Source organism: Montipora capricornis, chromosome 1 (assembly GCF_036669925.1).
Source record: "Montipora capricornis isolate CH-2021 chromosome 1, ASM3666992v2, whole genome shotgun sequence".
Taxonomy (NCBI): domain Eukaryota; kingdom Metazoa; phylum Cnidaria; class Anthozoa; order Scleractinia; family Acroporidae; genus Montipora; species Montipora capricornis.
This window is the reverse complement of record NC_090883.1, coordinates 52,600,447-52,625,691: the sequence shown is the minus strand read 5'-3', so window position 1 is coordinate 52,625,691 and position 25,245 is coordinate 52,600,447. Positions and strand designations below refer to the sequence as shown.

General features: G+C 38.8%; 2 protein-coding genes across 8 annotated transcripts in view; one reads left to right on the top strand and one right to left on the bottom strand.

Annotated features, from left to right (window-relative positions):
* The window catches only part of LOC138048396 (mitogen-activated protein kinase kinase kinase 20-like), a 43,378-nt gene extending 37,579 nt beyond the window's left edge, over positions 1-5,799 (bottom strand). The window contains exons 1-3 of the mRNA XM_068894606.1: positions 5,549-5,799; positions 3,709-3,796; positions 1,539-1,631 (exon numbers count right to left, since the gene is read on the bottom strand). Of these exons, the coding sequence (XP_068750707.1) occupies positions 1,539-1,631; positions 3,709-3,796; positions 5,549-5,692 (325 nt within the window). The 5' untranslated portion in view covers positions 5,693-5,799. The remainder of the gene's footprint in view (positions 1-1,538; positions 1,632-3,708; positions 3,797-5,548) is intronic.
* Positions 5,800-5,887: 88 nt separating this feature from the next.
* The window catches only part of LOC138048320 (breast cancer type 1 susceptibility protein homolog), a 33,098-nt gene continuing 13,740 nt past the window's right edge, over positions 5,888-25,245 (top strand). For 2 of the 7 annotated variants that reach the window (XM_068894598.1, XM_068894605.1), the window contains exons 1-8: positions 6,213-6,379; positions 6,495-6,548; positions 7,192-7,281; positions 9,551-9,642; positions 10,737-10,832; positions 12,351-12,411; positions 13,644-13,846; positions 20,050-23,649. In XM_068894598.1, coding sequence (XP_068750699.1) covers positions 6,252-6,379; positions 6,495-6,548; positions 7,192-7,281; positions 9,551-9,642; positions 10,737-10,832; positions 12,351-12,411; positions 13,644-13,846; positions 20,050-23,649 — 4,324 coding nt within the window. In that variant the 5' untranslated portion in view covers positions 6,213-6,251. The other 5 variants (XM_068894602.1, XM_068894601.1, XM_068894603.1 and 2 more) reach the window with 5 other exon arrangements.

The following is a 25,245-nucleotide window of genomic DNA, read 5'->3' as shown; positions in this document are numbered from 1 at the left end:
CAAAAAAAAGGATGGGACGGTTCCCATCAGGTCAAAAAACCACCTCTTCCTTTAATTATTTTGTTTCCTACATGTACGAGTTTTTACATATTAATCTGTTTTAGTATAAATACACAGGTGATTATACAAAATCACGTGCTCTCATTGGCTCTCTATCTCGGATTATCAGCCAATAATCACCTTGACGGACAAAATGGCTGCCAGTAGTCGTTTTGCCACTGTAAGTGAAGATGGTTTCGCGTTGAAATGTTTTTTTTTATCTTTTTTTGAAATTATCACCTGTGGATTTATACTAAAACAACTATTCACCTCAGGCTCAGTGATCATCGGTGAATATTCACCTCGACTTCGTCTCGGTGAACAGTCACCGATAATCACTTCGCCTTCGGTGAATAATTGTTAATTCACTGAAATGCAGGACAATGAACTGGGGATAATTGCACATGCACCTTTTGATTTCAGATTTCCACTGAAAAAGCTTACAATGTACTTCAAAGAACCACCCCTGCAACCTTTTGTAGGACTCTTGACTACACTGTGAAAGAGCTTCCTTAGCAACCTTTGTTTTTCTGTTACTGTAGTTACAAGAGCCACCCTGCCCCTTAAGTCTAACTTTCAGGAGTCAATTGCTTAATAAGGTACAGGTACAATGTACCTCCACCCTGCTGGCAGAGCCTCTCTAAAACTGAAAATTGTGTTAAGTCTTTTAAGTTGCCAAAACCCAAGTTTCTGGGCTACTCACTCTCAGACTGGTCAAACTGGTTTAGGCAGCGCACACATCATATGTTCATGTATTTTTGACAAGGCAAAGGTCAAAATCAAGCCTTCAGTACAAAAATCAAAATGGCGTCTAGGACTGCGATCAAGACTTGGCCTGAGTTTGAAAATGCCTCCAAGCAATGGCTTGTGCATACTCAACAAAGAGGTTACACGATTTCTGCAGAGTCCTTTCTTTTTCCTCGAGTTAAGAAAGGCTGTGATGTACAATTGTACCTCCAACCAGTTTCAACAACTTTGTCTGTCTTATATGACCCTACTTTATTTTACCACACAAGTGCCCAACTGGGCACTTGCCCTTGGAGATGCGTGACTGTTGTGAACTTCAAGATACATGTTATTAATCTGTACCAGACTTTTTTTACAATTTTGTAAGAGTTTCACCTTACCCTGCTAATCACTTTCTACATGTAGCAATAAAAAGGTGGAATACACACATTCAAAGACAAGTATTTTTGAAGTAATCCCCTACAGTGTATGCATTAATTAATGATGTCAAAAACGTCCTAGCTGACACTACAGGAGTGGCCAATATACATGTACATGCATGTACTGTATAGTACTTCATTGCTTTAGTCTTCATTGGAATCTCTCACCACTGTTCAAAAGCAGTGCTATTGTACTGTGCTGTAAATGGTATTATTGCAGCTACTTTCAGAGCAAACATGACTGTCACTGTGTATGATTCAAAACACCAGCCAACTACTTTAATTTTAATTTTTGACACCACAATTCTTTTTTTAAATGTAATTTGTGCTTACCAAGTGCTATGTCTGTAGACCATTTAAGAATCTGGTCAAAATTAAGCTTGTTTTTTGCCAAATAATCAAACAAACATCCTTGAGCAGCATATTCTGAAAAAAAAAACATAATCTATTAATAATTATGTTCAATTCATTTAAAAGCCACACATTCAATTAAGTCTGTTTTAATGTTCCAGATACAAAAATGTGCCAGCATGCATTCCCTTAATGAGCTACTGGAAGCCCAAGTGGGATAAAAAATGTAGGTACCGTATTCATAATTTGTTTCCATCGAAAAAAATTAATAATAAAAAATTATACAATGTACAAAGGAAGAAAAGGGGTCTCTCAACAAAATCTCAGCCCCTTTAACACAATGGCTTATTAATTATGGACATGTTGCTTCAGATCTAGAACTTACCTCTTATTATAAGACGCCTGAGGATATGTGAATCAAACATTCATTTGCTTCAGGGAACAGACATACATGTACATGTACAATGGACATACATGTACTATTATTATTAAGCTACATTTACAATACTGTAGCAGTTGTGTGTGATTGAAAAGTCCAAATTAGACAAGACAAGGTAGAGTTAAGGGAGGCTCGGGCAAAGGAAAGGTGTTTGGCAATGGTGTGCAGAGATTATGGAAAGGTCTATGATATGGTACGTGGATTGTTGAAATGTTGGATACAGTGAAGGCAGCTGACAATGTGAAGGTTGTTGTGTGGTAGTACGTTTATGATTGATTGTGTTGACGTCAAATGGGGAAGTGTTGGGTACAGTGGGGATCACATGTGGAATATTCCAGGAAGGTGGGGGGGGGGGGCACCTTGTCTCTCCTGGTGTTTGTTGTCGTGATGATCAATCGCTCTCACCAAGGAGAGTATGAGGTACAAGCTTGGGAAGGATCAGAGTCTGATCAACCATTAATATTTTTGTGACCCTTCATGCAAAAAGGGGGCTTATCCAAATTTCACGCTATGGCTATTTTCACCATCCTGGCCGTGAAATTGTAAAAAGTATCGGAATGTGAGCGAAATGTCCCTTTCACGCCATGAAAAAGGTCACAGTCACCATGAAAATATTGTTTACTTTTCAGTTTTATATTGTAGTTTCGGGAAAACAAAAGAAAATGAAATAACAGAAGAAAAATATTGTAGATACTAAAACTTTGAACATTACCTGACACCCTTCCAAATCGATGCACAATAAGACAAGCGTTTCTTATTCCATTTCTCTGCTAAAAAGCAGGCAACTTCAGTTTGCCGGAATGGGTTTTAAATGTTGAATATTTGTAAAAGAATCTCCATGGTAGTTGGAATAATAACAGAAATCAAAATGTCACACACTTTCTGTAGTATAAAGAATTAGATAACCAGTTTATGAGATCAGTAAAAAATTACATTCCCTCCCTGACATAAGAAACAGACACGCTTGGCACCACGGAGTCTGGCTATGTGGGCATAGCCAAAAATCACTCTCTTTGCGAATAGTTTTCATTCGCTTGCACAAAAGACTATATTTAAAAGTGATTGGAATAATATATAACTCGCAAGCTCTATTGGAAAAGACTAGGTTATGGTGAAATAGCGACATAATGAGTGATGTAGTATTTTACCTTTGGTTTCGAAATGGTTTACACCGTTTAGATAAAAAGTTAGTTCATCATCCCGGCACAGAACAGAAAAATTACATGCACAATTTAGCTGACATCATGCAGGTGTATCAATTTCACCCTGAGAGACCTCTTGCGAAAAGTTGAAAAGTGCAGCCAAGCATTTCTAAAGAACATTGACCATTTAAGTCTAGTAAAGTTTACAGTGTGTCTCAAAGTATACATTGGGAGCAATGATTGAAATTTTAGTGACGGTGTGAGGAATGACAGCAGCTGAATTAACACAGAAAGTGGGATACTGCACGATCAGTTGAATGTCTTTGTTACATCGAAAAAGAAATACACGGCACGGCAAGAGAAATGCACTAAAAGCGTTACTTACATGTAAGTCACCGATCATTACAAACATCAATACTTGGACAATTTCGGTACACATTTCCACAATATATATGTTGTGGTTTAATTTGACTTTTGGTTTAAATTTTCTCAAACCGGTTTATTTCTTTCAAACCAGTTCAATTATTGAAGTGGGGTGTGCACAGGGATGGCGCACAACTTCAACACTAACCTGTTACAAGGCAGAAGTTTGGCTTGGAATTCACAGCACCAAAAAACTTAATTATGTGCTTGTGACTTAGCACACTCAATACACTGGCCTGTAAGATGAATGTAAGATAGTAACATGGTAAATAGAGGATACACTATTACACAGTGGCAAAAAGATATGAATTTTATGGTTAAGTGCCAAGAATAATTATATCTCACTCATGAGGTTAAATATTTTTGTTCTTGCCACGACAGCATAAAATTCATACATGTATCTCGAGCTAATTAACATTTAATTTATTTTTATTATTATGGACAATAATTGTTTATATAAATCTACATGGTAGAAAACAAGGCTTTATTAGTACAAATACTGGAGAAGCGGCTGGCAGAGTCTTCTCTCCTCTTCCCCGACTTATCTACTGTAGGAAGATTGAAAGAGACTCTGTTTGCAGGATAGAGAAAGAGGGGCACCATAAGTATTATCCCATGCACAAAGAATACAGCCGTAGGTATAGATAAATAAGAGAATAACTTGTTGACAAGTACATGTAAGCTTCTATACACTGCATTTATCACTCTTTTTTGTAACAGGTTAAAAGCTGCGGAGACTGTTTTAACCGTGTAACGCATTAATTATGCCTTAATAGTTCAAACTCTGTGGGACGTTATTAACATAATAGTTATGATTGAATTAAAAAATAAATAGATAAAAGGAGAATCTGTGTTCCTCCTTCTCTAGTTTCACAAGCCTAGCAGGGGTGGGGGGAGGAGTAATATAATCATCATTACCCTCAGTTGCTCATGCCCCTCTCCTGGGAATGCATAAACTATATTTCCTGCGCGGCTCTCCCCTTTTCTTGTCACGGACCCTCATTCATGGGACTCATTAACGTGAAAATGCAAACGTTTTCAGGCCTTCGTCATGTTTTTAGCTAGTTTTGCAGAATATGTGAGGCAGCGAGGCATATATTAAGAAGGAAAACATTACTTGAAAGCTAACGGTTGTAAATAAGTGTTTCGTCTCTCGCTCTATTTCTCTCAGCTTAACATTGATTTTCATTGAAAATTTCTCTTCTTCTCCTTCCTCGTCTTCTCTCAAGGATTTCTTCATTTAAACTTTTCAAATTTCGTCGCCTCTTCTCTAGTTTCACAAGCCTTGCGGGGGTGGCGGAAGGAGTAATCATCATTACCCTCAGTTGCCCATGCCCCTCTCCTGGGCATGCGAATAATTATTCCCTGCAGCTCTCCCCTTTTTACTCATTAATTAAGCTTAAAGATCCCACACACTATTGAGGCCCTGACGAGGAGGGGGGGCCTCCCCGTGTCGCTTGTCTGAATTTTAAAATCACTCGCCTTTATGGGTTTAATCGGCTCATTCTCGGCCTTGACGTCACTGTTGGAATTTTGCTGGGCAGGGATGTCTTTTGTCGGAATTTCATTTTATGTCCTGTCGCTACTTTTTGGGCCAATTTGTTGCTTGTCGGAATTTACACTGTGAGGGCCTCACTATTTATTGATAAGAGCAGGGCACGGAGTTCCCATGGCCTGAACATTTCCCCAATTAGCGCCACAAGACGCTAGAACGCCTAGATACGTAAATAACTATTGTGACTGATTGATAGTGACGGTATATAGGATCAACACTACTCTGATTTTTCGCCACTAGATGTGGATCGACCCTTGAAGTCCATAAATTTAAATTCTGGGATATAGTAGCCTCTTTTCACAAGGGGAAATCGTTGTAGCTTTCTGGAGAGAAGAATCGTGTAACGATGCATATGGTGACAGTGTGTTGATCGCACATATATACAAGTATGAACTGTAACCCTTCAATTCATGATTAATTCGATTCAACTTGCCTCGTCTCCTAGGCTCAGTAATTTCTTCACCGCAACTTCTTTGTCTTGCGATCTCCACCTTGCTCTATACACAGAACCAAACGCTCCCCCACCACATTTTTCAAAGAATTCAAGATCGCCGAAATCTATTGTAACAATCGCCATAATTTCGATACGATAAATTTTTACATGATAGCACTAGTGAGGCAAGCAGTGCTAGTATTTTCTGATGCTCATGTCTGCCTCCTTTCAAAGCGAGCCTACGTGCGAATTTGTTACTATGTTACTTCTTCTACAGTAGGTTGTGTCACGTGTATTTTGTATCACTACTTGCTACAAAATATGTATGTAATCATATAATGTGGTCAGCGCACAAATCGTCTACCGCATGCGGACTACTAAACCTGCGCTAACAAATTGCGTTAACGATTTGTCCATCTTCATCGATACCACAGCGATACTACTTTCCGATTTTACAGATTTTGTCGTTTGCCGGTTTCCCGGAAAGCGCAAGCTCCAAAGAAACCGATGAAATACGTACCTCATAGGTGCCAAAGAGTAAGCCGTCTTCTGCAAATCATTTTTACGAGGTATTGAGATTACCAATATTTCTCGCCTCAAATCGATATTCTATGGAAATAAACATATCGATATTTCATATTTCATACCATTTTTGGCGGTAAGTTCAAAATGGCGCGCTGTGTTTCAAATATTACTTTCCTCTATGTCTAAAGCTTTCGGTTGTTTTCTTGCTGTTCTTATGAAAAACAAGGTACAAATTATGCCAGTGAAGGTTCAAGATGTGTTGGAAGCCCTTCGGCAAATGCAAAAGAGTCTTGAATGCTCTATATGGTAAGATGATGAAAATACTGTTTAGATGCTGGAAACGCACTTCATCGGTCAAAGTCCTCAAGCAACGAATGAACCAGTGTTTGTGTGTGGTTTTAATCTTCGCTCTTTGTTTTAGTCTTGAGCTGTTAAAGGATCCTCACTCGACTAAGTGTAATCATCAGTTTTGTGGGTAAGTTTCGTGGCCTTATCGTAGCAATTGGCGAAACCTGTAGCTTAATTTGATTTATAATTTGATTAACTCCGTAATTTCCTTATAAAGGAGGTGTAAACAAAGTTTTACAGCATTGTCTCCCGGTTTGGACTTAAAGTTGTGATATATCACCTTAAGTTTTTAAAATAAAACTAATAAATTTGATCTCATCACAGTCATTTTTCTTGTTTTTATTAAGTTATTCTCCAATCTGGGTGTGATCCCTGAATCAACACAAAAAAAAACAAAAATTATGTCTTCAAAATATTTGTCTTGTTATAGAAGCAATTCCTTTTTCCCAACAGTGTTTCTTATAAGTAAGTAACCTGTAAATAAAGACATTTCAAGGAATTGTATTTTATGCATTTGTTTAGTCCAGGCTACATAAAATTTCTAAAATTATACACACCATCTAATTTCTATGACAGTATTATATGCATGTATAGCAAGTGAATTAATTACAACATAATATTTATCATAGTACATTGCTCAGCAGAACTTTTGAAGAGTTTCAATTTCTGTACAGTGTAGTTTGCATTTCTTTCCCCTGCATTGTCATTAAATTAATCTTGAGACAATAAAATTGCTTTACGGAAATTTGACATTTTTGCCCACATTACAGTAAGTGCATCAAGCAAGTTCTTGAGAAAAGCAGCAAGAAATCAAAGAATAAGTGGTATTGTCCTCTGTGCAAAACTCCTGTTTCCAAAAGGTATGTAACTGATGGCAGCAAGTACAAAACATAGGTCGCAGGTCAATGTTTTCTTAGACAGAAAAAATGAAAAGTCCTGTGTACTCTCATGATAAATACTACTATTGACTTGGCCTTAGCCTTTGCATAGCTGGTGGTATTCTAGGCGCATGGAATAAAGGTTTGGTGGCAGAGCCGCTAATCGTCCTCCCCATTCTCCTCGCGGCTTCGCCGCTCACGATTAGTGGCTCCGCCGCCAAAACTTTTTCCGTGCACCTAAAATACCACCAGCTACGAAGGCTAACCTGGCCTGAGTTACTTGAAGCATCGTTAGCACTATCCAGCATTAAATACCATAAAAAGATATAGGTTTTGAAACCTATTTAACCAATGGCGAGTGCTAACCACTATTGATATATACCAAAACAGTGGATAGCGTTGAACTCGCATGCTGATTGGCCACTCGAACTCCGGATATCCATTGCTATTCACCTCCGAGTAATTAATTTGCGTGGAATTTGCGCCCGAGAATGTTGTAATCTTTGCAGAAATAAATGAATGAAAATCATCTTTTTGTGCTATGTTATCTAACTGTATTAGTATAATTATACTAAAACAACTACAGGGGTATTCACCTCAGTGTCGGTTCATGGCTAATATCCACCACTATCCACCTCCACTTTGGTGAATAGTTGCTAATTAAAACCAGGCTCTGAACAACCGGCCCTCAGTGATTGTCAATATTAATGGGAGTGTAATGGTTAGACTATGAAGGGAATACTCAAAGAAGGGTTCTAGTGGTTCCAGATCCTCGTCTTTTTTGTTGTTCTTCAGCAACCATTTTTTAAGAAACTGGAGGGCTGTACATGTAAGTGACATAAGAGGAAAGGCAGGGAAGGGAATACAGTGAAATTCTTAAGGGGTACCAAAGGGAAACTGGAAATTTTACAATCAAGTTAGATCTGTGTTGTGTTTTTCAGTAAATGTTCACGAATCCTTTTATTGTGGGACTTTGTGCTTTCTGCAACATTTAGTACTGATTTTCTTTGTTGATGAGATATCGAACAACATGGAACAAATTATATCACATTCTTCCTTTTAATTAATGAAGTTAAATGCGTCATATTCCTCATACTTGAGGGTGTAGAACCTATTTATTGCTATGGCGGGGAGAAGGAGCGTTTTAGTGATTTTTTTCCCCTCCCTATCCCTCACCCCCTCCTTCACTTTTCCACTGTTTAGCAGTGTGACGCAGTGCCTGTCTTCTCAGGGGCGTGGGGGCTCTTGGCTGGGTGTCAGGTTTTGCCAGCTATTGGTGCAGTCTCTATTTTGGAGATGGCTGCCAATAGTGGAAGTTCCAGGATGTCTCAGGCACCCAACCTCCACATAGGAATGCAGTTGTTTATTTTGAACAGTTAAAAAGAGACATTACAACTGTACCTTAATTAATTTAGTTTGATATAAGTCATAGCTAAAGGCGCACATTCGTTCAAAAGTCATTGTGGTTGTTTGTTTCTGTTTCAAATGACAGCTTGTCCAAATGCATGATCTGATTGGCTGAATGCACTCACGCAAATCACATGCTGAAACAGCATGTCAGCTACAGCTGTATTTAATAAGTACAGTGCAGTTTCGTCTTATGCGCCGATCAATTCGAAACTTCAACATCCCCCCCCCCTACCCAGGCTTTTGAACTTGAAGGTTGGATTGTTCAAATTCCCGCCCCCTCGGGCCAAAAGGGTGTTCAAATGCCCTAATAAAGAAGAATCATCGCCGGCTCTTCCTGTCTTTAATAAATACCTTTTGAAGACCCTTTTTGTAAGCCAATCACTCACAGAAGCTACATCTCTTCCTTTAAACTCTTCCATCTCGTCCAAACACGTGTTTTATACCGGTAGCTTTTGGCGCAGGCAAAGGTCAAATTCCCCACTCCCCAGACACAGAAGATTGTCAAACGCCCGGGGTTTGCCCGGGGGGCTGTTGAGGTTTCGATTTGATCGGCACATTACACAAAATTCAGTAATGGTGCACAATGACTTTGAGCAAATGTGGGCCTTTAAAAAGCAGCAAAAACCAGCTGATATACGTTGCTTAGAACTGCATTTGCCTGATGAATAGGTCATTCAATGTAGCATCAATTTTTACACACTGCAATCACAAGTTTTTTTGTTCCATTGAAATAATGTAAAGGATATCTGCAGGCCCGAGTGCTCTGTGGTTTTTCATTCACTGTTGCGTGGATGGCATTTTATTTTAAGTCCTTATTCAGTTTAAAATTTTTTTTAATTAGAAGCCTTACACCAAACCCTAAACTGAGTGAAATCGTTGAAGCAGTGCGTAATTTACAAGTTGCTGTTCAAGATGATTCGGGAGTTCCAACAGGTAAGAATGTACCTCACCTTACTATTAAAATTTAAGGGCCAGGGATGTCGCTTACTGGCGGCTGCCGGCCAAAATTGCTGCTTGGGAAAGGGATTATCGCCGGCTGAATTTTGTCCGTCAATCGAAGTGACTAAGAAGATCGCACATTTTTCTATCCATTCTCTGCATTCTGCATTCAATATGTTGACCAGTATATACCAGTATGTTTATAGTATATGGAATTATCACTAGAATTTATTGATACTGGAAATGAAATTGCAAATGAATTGAAAAAGAAGTTTAGGTACTGTAGTCCATGTCTTCTCTTTCCCCGTATTGGCCATCTTGAAGAATGCCTCGTGTTGCAAGACACTGGGAAGGATCTTGTTTAATACCAGGTCCCTTTGATGCTCAGAGCATGAACTTACCGCCTCATAACAACCTTCAACCGGATGAAATTACATTGCATTCTTAGCGACATCCTTGGAGGGCAGGTATAAAAGTCGGGCTGGATCAACTCGGATCAACTCAAATCGCCCACCTCAGATTGAGCGAAAAACGGTTTTGTAAGCTTGCCAAAACTATTCAACATTTGCGCTGATTTCACCAAGGTTACCTTAAAGATTAAGGCTAGGGTGATTTCTCGAGGCCTTATAATAATTATCATTTTTTGATGTTAATCCGAGGTGAGCAATCCAAGTTGATCCTGTCCGACTTTTGTACCTGCCTCGAATTCAAGGGTTGTTAATGTGACTATAGTTTGTGAAATAAAAGTACTTATAATAAATAGAGAATCTCTTGCAGTTTGCATTTTATTTATTGTAGTTGATTGTAAATGTGTATTTAAGTTTAACCCTTTCACTCCTGTAAGGGCCACTGAGACTTACAGATTTTACTCTAATGCCAGACGATTTTACTTGTCAATGGGGAACCCCACAGGAGTGAAAGGGTTACCTAAATGCTTATTTTCTATTTTGGCCCCCTATTAATAATATTATTAATACATGACTGTAAACTTGAGTAAGCATCAAGTGGAGTGTGCACAACATACTGATAGAGTTTACTGGCCGTGGCATGGATTGCAGTAAAATTATCTTCAATTGATGTTCATGCAGGTTCTCCACCTTTACTGCCATTGAAAACATGTTCAGTTGACAGCAGTCCAGTCAGTGATCCTTCACACAATCTTCTTGACTCCACCTCCAGAAAAGGTAACAATTAAGAGCAGCATGCATAGACAGACAGGATGTTTTGGAAAATCCTGGGAATAAATCTGGACCAATAAGAATGGTAAAGCTCAAAATGAACGTTCAAGAATTCCCAGTACTAACTTTGTCATACTCATTCAGCATTAACAATTGATGACAGTTTTTGCTTGAAACAAACTGGACCAAATTGGTTGTGGAATACAAGAAAATGTTTATTTTAATTTAAGGTCTCTCTTGAGGCTTGTGTTTGGATCAGCTCTTCTAAATGGAAAACTTAATTATTTTGCAAGCAGACAGAACAGACCCAAAATCCTAATGCTAGGTCCATGTAGGTAATTGTAAAAATCGAGGAAGACTTATAATAACCCATTGAAAGTACTTGTAACTACAGAAGGTTTGAACATTCAGAGTGTAGAGGTTGGGGTCAGATTAACAAATAGATTCCATGTTGCTGTGCGTCTGTTCAGTAATAGATCACAGATGACATCAAAATGTGGTAAGAACAAAAAAGTGACACACGAGGCGATAGCCGAGTGTGTCACTGATGTTCTTACCATAGTTTGACGTCTTCTGTGATCTATTACTGAAAAGACCCACGGCTACATGGAATCTATTTGTTTTATATAATAAAGAATTAAACTTTACTCGCATAAAAGCTGATGGTGATGTCAATCGTGCGTCTGTCCTCTAATAGATCATAGGCAAGAACCAATCAAAATCCGTGAATAACTTGGGTTATTATATAATTCTTTATAGTTTCCTTTTCCTCAGAACTTTATTCTTGTTTCTGTACAGTAAAATAATGGGCTTTACAGTACAACTTAGACAGACCGACAAAACCTAAAAAAACAGCAACACGCTTGAAAGAACTGTGCATTAAACTCTTCGCCAATAGATCAGCTTGGGGAAGGTGCCTTGGGTGATGCAAGCCAAGCGTACAGGTATCCATGGCAACCTTGAGAGCGGCAACCACCTGGCATCATCACACTGACAGTGGATATACTTACCAACCCACATACTTACCAAGGTCACACGACAAGAAAGGGTGGGGGGAGTGGGAGCAAAAAGACACTTGACTATGGCAAGCAAGGCAGGCAAATTTAAAGTCGGCGAAAGAAAACGTAGCTGGAACTCAATACAAAGGCACCTGCAACAAAGCCCGTAAATGCGAACCCCCGCGCATGGCCGCCGCAAACCGCCGCTGACCGCATTGGCTCAAGTTTAACTTAGCCTAAATTACATTCAGCCACATAAAAACCAACTGTCAGATATTGGATGAGTATCAAATGATAATAACTTTGAACAAGTGTCACTTACTATAAAATTAAAAAAAAGCCTGTGTTTATGTGACTCACTGTTTATAGTCAGTACATAAGTCTGAGTTCACTAAAAGTTGCTACAAGAGCACAGTCTGTAATTCATACACATACATGTAATAAATTTAAATGAGGACATGTACTATTTTATCTCTTCTTTGAGAGATCCAAAATTGTCTTGAACTGTTGACCATTATTCTTATAGACAATGCTGATCAAGCTATTGAGGTTCAGCCAACTCAGCTTTTATCAGAAACCAGCATCAGGTACTTGCTAGCGCTGTACGATTGTATCAAAGGTTGTGTTTTATTGATAAGAGAAATTATTTGGTTGGTAGGATTTTTTTTTGTTCCATTAGTTTAGTGTACAACCTAGGCTGCAACAGTTAATTGTTTGCTCAATATTATTTATCCAATTTGTTTGTTGCTTGAAAAATTTGACCAAAATTTATTTACCCATTGAATAACATAACTACTGTACACGTTATACCATCATTGTGAAATTCTATAATTTATGAAATTTAATTTGCCATTGAGGTACAGTTAGTCTAGTTTAAATTGAATTAACACGCGGTTTCTGTTAAGAGTCCCAATTGAAAGAGGGACCTTATCCATGGGACCATTTGGCTATTTCCAAAACAAAAATTAATTTGCAAAAGAGGTCACTAATTTAATAAATTACAGTATTGTTAGCATTTGAATGGCCGGCATTCCACCCACACAACTAAAGCCCTTCACATATTCTTAAGTTTGCTTTTATCTGGTTGTGCATACAATCATTTTGGATTTATAAACCTCTTCTCTGGCCATGTATATGATTACCATATTCACATACCGGTACATTTAATAATCAATATGAAAGTGGTACAACTATAATAAAAAAATTAATACTTTTTTTTTTTTGGGTTTCTTGCAAAACCACTTAATATGTTATCTAAGTGACCCAAGTTTTAAGCCTTAATTTCAAAAAGGCGCTTGTTTATTTTAACTGGAATTTTTCTATTTAAGGGCCTGCCATTGCTAACTTTAAAATCTTGAGAGAGCTGGATTGAGGAGAAAATGATGTCAAAAACTCACTAGTTTAAGAATGCAATGCGTTTGTATGCGACTGAATTAATATGTAGCACGGGAGTTTCAGTCTTTCAGGTTTTTAAACTCATGTTTTGCATATAACATAATAAACTGGGTTTACATGCTGAGGTTTTAAGCTGTATTCAGTGAATGATGTCACTTTTCTTTAGATCTAACCCTCTGAGGTCCATTCGGCCAGTTTTGAATGTGAGTAATATGGCAGACCCTGAAATCCAAAACTTACACTCAAAGTAAACAGCCTTTGGATAGAAATCAAAGCTCAAAATTTTGCTGGGCAGGTGTTCATGAGGAAACACACTTTCAAAATCTGAAGAAAAAAAGGAAGAGATTTTTTTGATCATAGTACCACTTTAAATCACTGTTGATGCTGTCATTTTGGTTTTCCTTTCCTGCCTACATGTATAAAGGTCATCAGTGGCACATACAAACGGAAATGCTTCAAAGTCAAAGAAACCGGAAGGCACCAATACTAAAAGTATAAGAAGAACAAGACATTCAAAGAGGATATCAAAGAAGAATGCTGAAGTGGAGGACATCAATGAAAAGAATTTGAACGTTGACCTGTTACATTTGATTGACACCATGTCATTTCAACCCGCTTCGAATACAGGTCAGCCAAAGACGAAGTACACAACTTTTTTAAACAGGATTTTATGAAGGCCCATTGAAAATATGCACAAGGCTTCTGAGGTCACTGGCTTTGTCGATTCTCAATACAACTTTTATTGTAAGCTATATTTATACCTTTAAAATTAAATTGTGCACGTCCGCCTAACTTTGTCCATGGCATACAATAACACCTGTCAGATTGTTTCCGGACTGTCATCAAAGTTGTGTATTAAACAACTTTGACGGTCAAACTTGTGTAATACACAACTTTGACGGTCAAACTTGTGTATTACACAACTTTGACCGTCACTTTTGGCGGTCAAAGTTGTGTAATACACAAGTTTGACCGTCAAAGTTGTGTATTACACAAGTTTGACCGTCAAAGTTGTTTAATACACAACTTTGACACATGAGCTCACGGCGACAATTTTTGGACGCCGCCATTGCGAAAAAAAAATATTGAGGTGAAAAACAAACTCGCAGTTTGCTCTATCTCTACAGAAAATGCTTTTGCAGGACTTTCCTTTGCCTGGTCTATTCGACCCGGCAAGGATAAGGCATTAACTTTTCATTTTTGAGGAGATAATCCGCTCTGAGTCATCCGTCCAGTCGGAGTGTTAGTCATTCCGACGATGCCAGCTTTAAGGCAAGTGCGTAAATTCCTCAAATAACAACGTCAAAAGTGAAAAAAAAAGATCAACAACAACTGATGTACGGATGCAACAGAAAACGAGAGCGTCAAAGGATGTCACCTAATTTGCGAAAACTACCTCGTTCCGTGCAAAAAAAAAAAAAACGAAACAAACAAACAGCGAGTTACCTATTCTACATGTAGTTGCTCGCAGGCGAGCGTGAGACAAAACAAAAACATGCAAATTTTGAAGTCAACGCTCGACAAAATCATTTTCGTATAAGCCCTTTCGTAATGAAAGGGACCATCTAAACAGCAACATTATTTTTAAAATAACTTGTTTTTTATTCGCTGCAGCAAACTACAGCGACACTACATACACTAGGGAGTCGTTGTTCGTTTTCGGTCAGTTCAGACCATCCGTAAAAAATGAAGCTGTCTGTCAATCACAGATTTGTTTACAAAGAGAGAGCTCGGCTTCGTGCAAATCTTTCCAAACTTTTAAGTATGCGATCAAATGAGAAAAGTTTTGCTTAAACAAAAAAAAGGCAATTGCTTAAAGAAGTAAGATCATATAATTGAGATAACGGTGTGAAAAAAGGTGGTAATTAAAAACGAACGCGGTGAGCAAAGTGAATTCAGTGAATTCGACTTTGAATTCGTCTTTTTGACAGCAGAATTGAAGACGAGTGTAAACGTTTGAGTGATAAACATGAAAGGAAAATTTTGGCAAGAAACTTTAGACTCGGTTTGTTTCTGTGTCTCTTTTTTTTTTTTTTTTTTTCAATTGAAGGAACATTTACGCTTATTTTAGCTTTACTTTAATACAAGCAATCAGCTCATCCAATTTACTGCAGCTAAAATTTTATTTTTAGTCGCAAGTTAGTCATGGAATATACGCATCAAGGATGGCATGGGCAACATTAAATTTTACTTTTGGCGTGGATAGAAAAAGGCATAGCGTAGCCAAATAAGTAACGGTCGTATCAATAAAAGAGAGGAGTTTCGGTAAAAAAACAAAGGGAAGACGAGTTAAGGGCCCATACGCACTAGGCTGAAGAAATTTGTTTGGCTCAACAAAAAAAATTGTCTCCGCTAAATTTTCAATTTGCTAATCGAGGCCGCACTTGAAAACGCTTTCTTTAGGTTGTAAAATATGTATAATTGACACTCCTAACAAAAATTTGAAGTTTGATAAGGCTTGACAAAATTTGGTGAGGAAAAAAATCACTGTGCACACTCGTAGGACGGAAATGATGACAGATTTTTTCGCAAAATAGCAAACATTTGCCCACTGCGTACGAGCTCAAAACCAGTCGCATCGCAGTATGATCTGGGCGACCAAACACTCTCTCGTGATTTAAAAGCTCCATCGGAGATCAGTTAATGAGCCTTTTACTGAAATTAAAATACAATCGTTCAGTTCAGGCGTACAAAATGCGTAACAAGAGCCCCAGGTATGATCGTATACCATACGTTAAGAGTTGTCTCACCACAACAGCCGTCACTTTATTGCCAAACTACCCTAAATGTATTTAGGGCATAAGCACGACAGCTACTGGTGGATTCATTCATTTTCTTCAATACTGAGATTAGTGACTAGACAGGCCGACTTTAGCGCCAAAAACTACGATCTCATTAAATATGGCGATGTTTTTACGCGGGAAAAATGTTGATCTTACTTGTGCTTCTAGCGGTAAATTAAGGGAAATACCGAAGAAAAAAGGTTTTGCCGGATCCTCTGGGTTTGAGGCAATAAACAGTTGTTTACCTAAAAAGGATCTCACCTCTGACCAGCTTCGCATCATCAGAGGCATCATGCGGTACTTGTTTTCGATTGCAGCTGTATGAACGACAAACCTCGCCAATTTGACTTGAAGGTTGTTTTATAGTATGCATCTTTTTTTGGGGAGCTTCGCAAGTTGATCTCACACAAGGATCAACGAGTAAAGCGCTATCACTTTCTTAAGTGGGAAATGAGCTCAAGCCCAGCAAAAACTAGCGAACCAAGCGGGCCTTTGCAAGGAAAACTATTGCCAGATCTTGATTGACAAGTCGGGTAACATCAGTCACCTGATTCGAAGTTTCCGGATATTAAGAAGTAAACGCTTGAGGCGGGGGGGGGTAATTGATTTAAGAAAGAAAAGTTTGTAGCTTTAAAAAAAAAATTCTTCGAAATTCCTTCGAGAAATGCTTTTGTTTTCTATCACTCGCGAGCTGGTTTGGAGGAGGGAGGGTTAGCGGAAAATTCGGAGTTGCCTGGTTTTTTGGGGGTGTTGCGGGGTGTTCAGAAGGGTCTTTGAGGGATTTTAGGGAATGAAAATGAAAATGAAAATGAAAATGAAAATACCCAGATATATTCTTAAAGCATTTTCTAGATATTTGTACCCTAATCCTCACTGAAATGTCTTTCTTTCTGTTGTTAGACCGCCTAAGTCATAGATTTACGCAGTCAGAAGAGATCAATGTGTGTTTCAATGGTAGCCGTCATTGAAAGTGGTAGAGGAGATGCGACTTTCTGATAACCTCTGAAGTTGCAGACGAGGCAGGCACTCAGGCAGACAGAATGTGTGCACCAGCCAACTTTGACATAAAATATAAGGGCTCTGTCACGGCACTAATCAATACTCATTATTACGTTAATTGCGACGAAGGCCTTTAATTATGCGCAGCTTAGTCCATGAAAACAGGCAATGCGCTCGGGGGTTTTCAAGAGTTTTTGACAGGCATACTAAGTTCTAAGTTAACAGTTGCACCCAGTTTGGACGGAAAAGCTGTAAAAGTGCCGTGACAGAGCCCTTTTATTTTATGTCAAAGTTGGGTGGTGCACACATTCTGTCTGCCTGAGTGCCTTATTAATATCTAAAATATCCGGAAACTTCAAATCACGTGATTAATGTTACCCGACTTGTCAATCAAGATCTGGCAATAGTTTTCCTTGCAAAGGCCCGCTTGGTTCGCTAGTTTTTGCTGGGCTTGAGCTCATTTCCCACTTAAGAAAGTGATAGCGCTTTACTCGTTGATCCTTGTGTGAGATCAACTTGCGAAGCTCCCCAAAAAAAGATGCATACTATAAAACAACCTTCAAGTCAAATTGGCGAGGTTTCTCGTTCATACAGCTGCAATCGAAAACAAGTACCGCATGATGCCTCTGATGATGCGAAGCTGGTCAGAGGTGAGATCCTTTTTAGGTAAACAACTGTTTATTGCCTCAAACCCAGAGGATCCGGCAAAACCTTTTTTCTTCGGTATTTCCCTTAATTTACCGCTAGAAGCACAAGTAAGATCAACATTTTTCCCGCGTAAAAACATCGCCATATTTAATGAGATCGTAGTTTTTGGCGCTAAAGTCGGCCTGTCTAGTCACTAATCTCAGTATTGAAGAAAATGAATGAATCCACCAGTAGCTGTCGTACTTATGCCCTATAATACATTAAGGGTAGTTTGGCAATAAAGTGACGGCTGTTGTGGTGAGACAACTCTTAACGTATGGTATACGATCATACCTGGGGCTCTTGTTACGCATTTTGTACGCCTGAACTGAACGATTGTATTTTAATTTCAGTAAAAGGCTCATTAACTGATCTCCGATGGAGCTTTTAAATCACGAGAGAGTGTTTGGTCGCCCAGATCATACTGCGATGCGACTGGTTTTGAGCTCGTACGCAGTGGGCAAATGTTTGCTTATTTTGCGAAAAAATCTGTCATCATTTCCGTCCTACGAGTGTGCACAGTGATTTTTTTTCTCACCAAATTTTGTCAAGCCTTATCAAACTTCAAATTTTTGTTAGGAGTGTCAATTATACATATTTTACAACCTAAAGAAAGCGTTTTCAAGTGCGGCCACGATTAGCAAATTGAAAATTTAGCGGAGACAATTTTTTTGTTGAGCCAAACAAATTTCTTCAGCCTAGTGCGTATGGGCCCTTAACTCGTCTTCGCTTTGTTTTTTTACCGAAACTCCTCTCTTTTATTGATACGACCGTTACTTATTTGGCTACGCTATGCCTTTTTCTATCCACGCCAAAAGGTAAAATTTAATGTTGCCCATGCAATCCTTGATGCGTATATTCCATGACTAACTTGCGACTAAAAATAAATTGGATGAGCTGATTGCTTGTATTAAAGTAAAGCTAAAATAAGCGTAAATGTTCCTTCAATTGAAAAAAAAAAGACACACAGAAACAAACGGAGTCTAAAGTTTCTCGCCAAAATTTTCCTTTCAAGTTTATCACTCAAAAGTTTACAGTCGTCTTCAATTCTGCTGTCAAAAAGACGAATTCAAAGTCGAATTCACTGAATTCACTTTGCTCACCGCGTTCGTTTTTAATTACCACCTTTTTCACACCGTTATCTCAATTATATGATCTTACTTCTTTAAGCAATTGCCTTTCTTTTGTTTAAGCAAAACTTTACTCATTTGATCACATACTTAAAAGTTTGGAAAGATTTGCACGAGCCGAGCTATCTCTTTGTAAACAAATCTGTGATTGACAGCTTCATTTTTTACGGATGGTCTGAACTGACCGAAAACGAACAACGACTCGCTAGTGTATGTAGTGTCGCTGTAGTTTGCTGCAGCGAATAAAAAACAAGTTATTTTAAAAATAATGTTGCTGTTTAGATGGTCCCTTTCATTACGAAAGGGCTTATACGAAAATGATTTTGTCGAGCGTTGACTTCAAAATTTGCATGTTTTGTTTTGTCTCACGCTCGCCTGCGAGCAACTACATGTAGATAGGTAACTCGCTGTTTGTTCGTTTCTTTTTTTTTTTTTTTTGCACGGAACGAGGTAGTTTTCGCAAATTAGGTGACATCCTTTGACGCTCTCGTTTTCTGTTGCATCCGTACATCAGTTGTTGTTGATCTTTTTTTTCACTTTCGACGTTGTTATTTGAGGAATTTACGCACTTGCCTTAAAGCTGGCATCGTCGGAATGACTAACACTCCGACTGGACGGATGACTCAGAGCGGATTATCTCCTCAAAAATGAAAAGTTAATGCCTTATCCTTGCCGGGTCGAATAGACCAGGCAAAGGAAAGTCCTGCAAAAGCATTTTCTGTTAGATAGAGCAAACTGCGAGTTTGTTTTTCACCTCAATATTTTTTTTCGCAATGGCGGCGTCCAAAAATTGTCGCCGTGAGCTCATGTGTCAAAGTTGTGTATTAAACAACTTTGACGGTCAAACTTGTGTAATACACAACTTTGACGGTCAAACTTGTGTATTACACAACTTTGACCGCCAAAAGTGACGGTCAAAGTTGTGTAATACACAAGTTTGACCGTCAAAGTTGTGTATTACACAACTTTGACCGTCAAAGTTGTGTAATTAATACACAAGTTTGACGGTCAAACTTGTGTAATAAACGAAAAATTTGGAGTCCGGAAACAATCTGACAGGTGTTACATACTTCAACTAGTAAACAGTGACAATCGTGTGATAACATACACCTGTAAGAGGCACTTCGTTACATGACTTGTACGTATGTGATGAAGTTCATTAATCTTATCAACACACAGAATAACAAGTGCAATGTCTTTCCTTTCCATATAATATTACATGTATTTGCAGGTGTGATACATTCACCTCGAGATTTCATTTTGGTTCCAAACACCCATGAATCAAAACCAGAGGAAAAATCAATGACAACTTATGATGTGTGCAAGTCAACACAGAACAATGATCAAGGCTCAAACTGCAACAGGATTATTTCCAGTGATGAACAAAAAGAAAGGGAAAAGTGTTTGCCAACCATAGCTGAGGCTGACTCATCTATCCTATGCGAGACAAGCCCTCTCTCAGAAATACAGCAGAAGGTTGCAGATGTGCAAAGTGGAATTATTATTAGGGACACCCACGCCAATGAAGCAGCAGTGTCCAGTACAAAAGTTGACTCTACACCTCAAAGTAGCATGGACACCACGCAAAGTCTATCTATACTTCCACCCCTAGGATGCTCAGGTGGAATAGTCGCAGACATTTGTAATAAAAACAAAGATGTTGCTGTTGAGGAGACAGAAGATGTCACCGTTGTTATATCTGATGGAGGAAAGCAGATCCAGCAGAGTTATGCAGCTGTGGGTGATGTTTGTAGTGAAAGCCAAAACACAGGACATCTAATAAATCAAAAACACAATATCTGTGAGGTGATAAAAGACAACAAGCAGGTCATCACAGAAATTCCTAGTCGGGATGACAGAGAAGAATCTTGTAATAGATTACAGTTTCATACTTGTCAAGAAGATAGCCAGGAAAGAATTACGGATGCGAGTAATGGCGCAAGTGTACTGACGTCAACTGAATTAACACCAGTATGTGCACAAGAGAGGGAAGTGCAAACATGTAAAAGAGTGGGTGGTGATGTCTGGTTTGAAAGGGAGGCCAGGGATAATGACTTAGAAGATGTTGAATATGAAACTGATGAAAGAAGGGATCATAGTGACCCAGTCCAAGCATTAGATTCAGAGAGTCAAGAGGGTCACAAAAGCCAACTTTTACATAGATCTGATGAGGTTGGCCCAAGAGAGCTCAACAAAGTTGACACAAGTAGTGCCACAAGTCTTGCTGAACAGAGTTTAGACTTTGAGGGTTTAGTTTCGTTACTTCAATTTGATGATCCATCTGTGAGCAAGCCTCTATGTGCAACAGAGAAGGACGAAGTTTGGACCACCAATTTATGCGTGGATATTTTAGGAAAGGATGGAAATTCTTCACCCACAAAGGTATGTTGTCAGACAGACTTACAAGAGACAGAAATTAGAGGCAGCTTAGGTACATGTGAACATGTAAAATTAGGAAAGAGAAGACGGAACTTTGAGATGGAAGCCGATTCAGACTTATCAAAGGATGAGATGAGGTCAAACAAGCGATCTGCAGATTCTGCAAATAGAGAAGTTAACACTTATGATGAGCCAAGTTCACAGGGTGGTGCAAAAAAGAAGTTGAAATTGTCAAGTAGTGCATCTTTGAGTGTGACCTCCATTTCTGTAGATGACATGCTGAAAGAAAGCTTGCAAGAGAATCATAAGGATTTTATTATTTCCCAGAAGGCAGGGGTGAACATGAATTTGAAAGGTGATGAGCTTGAAGCTGATATCAATTCCAACTCCAGTCGAAACACGGAACTTTCAAACGAAGTGATTCCACACAGTGTCTCTTCTTCAGAAACACTTGCCTCTCCAATTATCAATCCGATGCTTGTTTACATCAACCACACTTGGGACAATGACGAGGGAAGTAACACAAATTACAAAGAGGGCTGTAGTTTAAAGGAGAGCAAGGAAGGTGGACAAAAAGATGTTATCGAAACTACTACTTCCATGAATGAAAGTCGACTAAATAATATGACAGACACTAGAGGTGAAACAACGAGGAATGTTCAGATGCAGTCCCTGGAACAGCCCTTAAGAAAGCAAGAGACATCAAGTCATCTCAGTGCATCGCAAAACTGCAGTCCAAATCAACAACGATTTGTGAGTATGAGAGTTTCACAAGTAAATATTTCTCAACATTTGATTGCTGACAGAGAAGACCAAAAGCAAAAGATAGATGACCAAGTTGAGGAGTCAAAAAATCAGTCATTTGATGCAAGTGAGAGTGTGTTAGTGACTATTGAGGAGAACTTCCAAATTAATGAAGATGCTAAGCTTATCATTGATAGTTCTCAAGGACAGAGAAAGGTTTCAAATTTGAGCCAAAAACGGAAGCACTTGATGCATTCTCCTGAAGAGTATATTTTGAGCAAAGATGAAATAGAAATCAATGACAGATGTGTTAAAACTGCAGAAGCAGCTGTGAAGACATCTACATGTAGTAAGTCATCAAGTCAAGGTGACCAGAGTGTAGACTTCACCCCGACGCAGAGTTCTCTGGATTCATTGGAAATTGATGGTCCGACACCTTGTCTTTTTCAAAATGATAGCTGGGAGACTGCTGGTAAGAGAAAGAAGCTAAAGAGGGATCAAAATGAAAGCTGTTGTAGGTTCAACTCTCCAAACCACAATGACAAGCCCAATATTTCAACGTCTACACAGGTGTGTAATGTCCCTGTGGTGGAGGAGTATATGGGTGATGAAAGCACCTGCGTTGATGATGCCACTTTTAAAACTGATTCAAAAGGGATGAGGGTGGGAGAGAACAGCCAGCTTAAAAGTATACACAGCCCATTTCATGGTCTGAAAGCTACTGACAACCCAGACAGTGAAGGAACTCACAGTTCTGGTACAATCCAGAGCGTATCGGTTCTTCAAGAAGTCGAGGAATGCACCAAAATTTGCAACCTTAATTTTGTTCATCACACTAGTTGTGGACAGGATGAAGGCAATGTGGAGGAGGAGGAGCCACTCCCAAAGAAAGCAAGAGGTGGGTGGCTTGATATGAATGGATTATTACCTGATGTTCAAAGAGGTCGAAAAATGGAGAAAACTGGTTCCTCACAACTCGCAGACAGTGAAGTCATACCACCCACACCAGTAAGGCCTCTTGCTCCTTCAGTTGTCAAAGCATCATGTTCAAAGTTGATTCGGAAGGGTAAAGGTGACGCCGCAACTAAACCACAACATGAGCATTCTGAAAATAGTATAAGCAAAAACTGTCAAGGACAATGTTCACCTGAGGATGGAAGTTTAAATTCTATTCATTGTGGTGTTTTAATACAAAAGACAAGTGATGTTGAAGATTCATTTGATTGGTCTGGAAATCAGAAGAACTTGAAAGACCACCCCTTGTGCACCTCGTTGACTCGTCAAGATAAAGAGGTCTGTTTAACAGAAGACTGTGACTCTTTCGGTGTGCACAAAGCTGAGCAGGGTTCTGAATCTCTGAACCATGATTTTGCAAAGAAAGCTGACTTGGGACGCAAGAAAAATGAAGCTGACTGTGTTGTCGTTAACAGTGATGATGAACATTGCCAGAGTGCTGATGAAAGAGAAGATTCTACTGGTAGTAAAGATACCAGAGGACATTTCTTCAGTAGAGACAATGGCAAAGAGGATTCATCAGACGATGAAGCTTTACTAAAGCCAGTGTTCCTTTCTGCATGTAAACGATCTGATAACGCCTGTCAAGAGGACATTAAGGATATTGAAGAATCTGAGGAAGAACCAGTCTTTTCTCAAGAACTCATTCCATTTGGAAATTGCGATGACGGTGATGAAGAATTCACATGTACATGTAAGTGGTTGCATTGTGTGATCTTTTGAACCCGCATGTTAGTTAACAATATTGCTGCATTTGAAATGCCACTGTACCTCAACTGGTCAGAGTCTGCATAGTTGATTGTGATGTATGAAGGAGCTTAAGTACATTTGTACACTGTACGCAATGTTTTTGACTTTCAGTCAGCAAGCAAAGTGAACTGTTTCCCCTTTAACTTGTCTTTACGCAACCAAATGTTTATTGCTAAGTATTGTTTAGTATCTTTTTAGTATCCATTAGAGATGATTAGGAGGGTGTGCCAAAACCTATGTCCGATTGTCCGGGACAAGTAGAAATCTAGTTTGGACCTGTAAATCTTTGGTAATTGTGAAGAACAGCTCTCATCCACCGACTGTCGGCCGACTGATGGTTGACTGTTGGCCAACAGATAACCGACCGGCTACCAACAGATTACCGACAGGTTACCAACAGATTACCGACAGTCGGCAACCAGAAAACTAAACTAAAACGAGAATATTACTGAGAGATTACCAGCAGTCGACATGGAGAAAAACTGACTAGACTAAAATGAGACTTAACGAAAACGAGAAGCAACTTGTCTGTGGGACAAGCACATTTTCTGATAACTAAACAACTACAGAAACAGATGAAAATTGACTTCATGTTGGAGTAGAATTTAAATAATTATATCTAGAAGCCATAAAAGCAAACCTCTAACTTAACAAAATGACTCTAAATATTCCTATAAATTTCACCATTCTATACAGCCAATTAAATTTTTTGTTGTACCCTCTGTGGTCCCCTCCGTATCTTATGGCTTGGGAACCATGTCTTAGTAACCAGGCCTGTTACGACTAAATTAATCCCCAGGATCTAAAGTGGAGTCAATAATGATGGTGGAATCTGAAAAGTGGCAGTCGACGCTGTTTCCTTTCATCCTAAACCGATCAACCAAATAATCAAGTAAAGAATCAATTGAGTCTTAGAGTAGTCGTGAAAACAAGAAAGGCAAGGTCCTTGCAAAGCAGGATTATGAAAAGAAGAGAAAACACAATTTTTAAGAGCCCTGGAAGTCAGAATTTCCGTGGCTTGCTGCAGAGTTACCTGGCGAGTTACCTAGCTGTATTGAAGTTAGAATTGTTTGGTTTTTTATCTTTTAAATAACATTTTTAGCCTTGTAAATAGTTCACAATTAATGTTGCCATAAATTAAAATGCAGCAAAAGCCACATGTTGTATTTATTTCATTTTGGAAAATAGTTTGAACAAACCTTTTTGGCCAAGCACTTTTGGGTTTTGGACGACCAAATTCTCTACGATGGTTGTCCGATGGACAAGGGGATTCCAAAATTTTTCTCTTACTCTGATTAGTTTTTTCAGGGAGCTCTTCTTCACAATTACCAAAGTTTGGGGAACACTACTGCTCCGGCATGCATTTAATGTTCTCTTCTGGTTGCCACCTATATCTCAAAGGCGTTGCGTCTTTAAGCTCACTATTATTTTCATTTTATGACCCCACGCAATTTGCAAAAAGTAAACCTTAGAATTCTTGGTGTTCTGATGTGGTCTGCCCAATCTATGGCCAACAAAATGAGGTTGCATGCATTGTAAC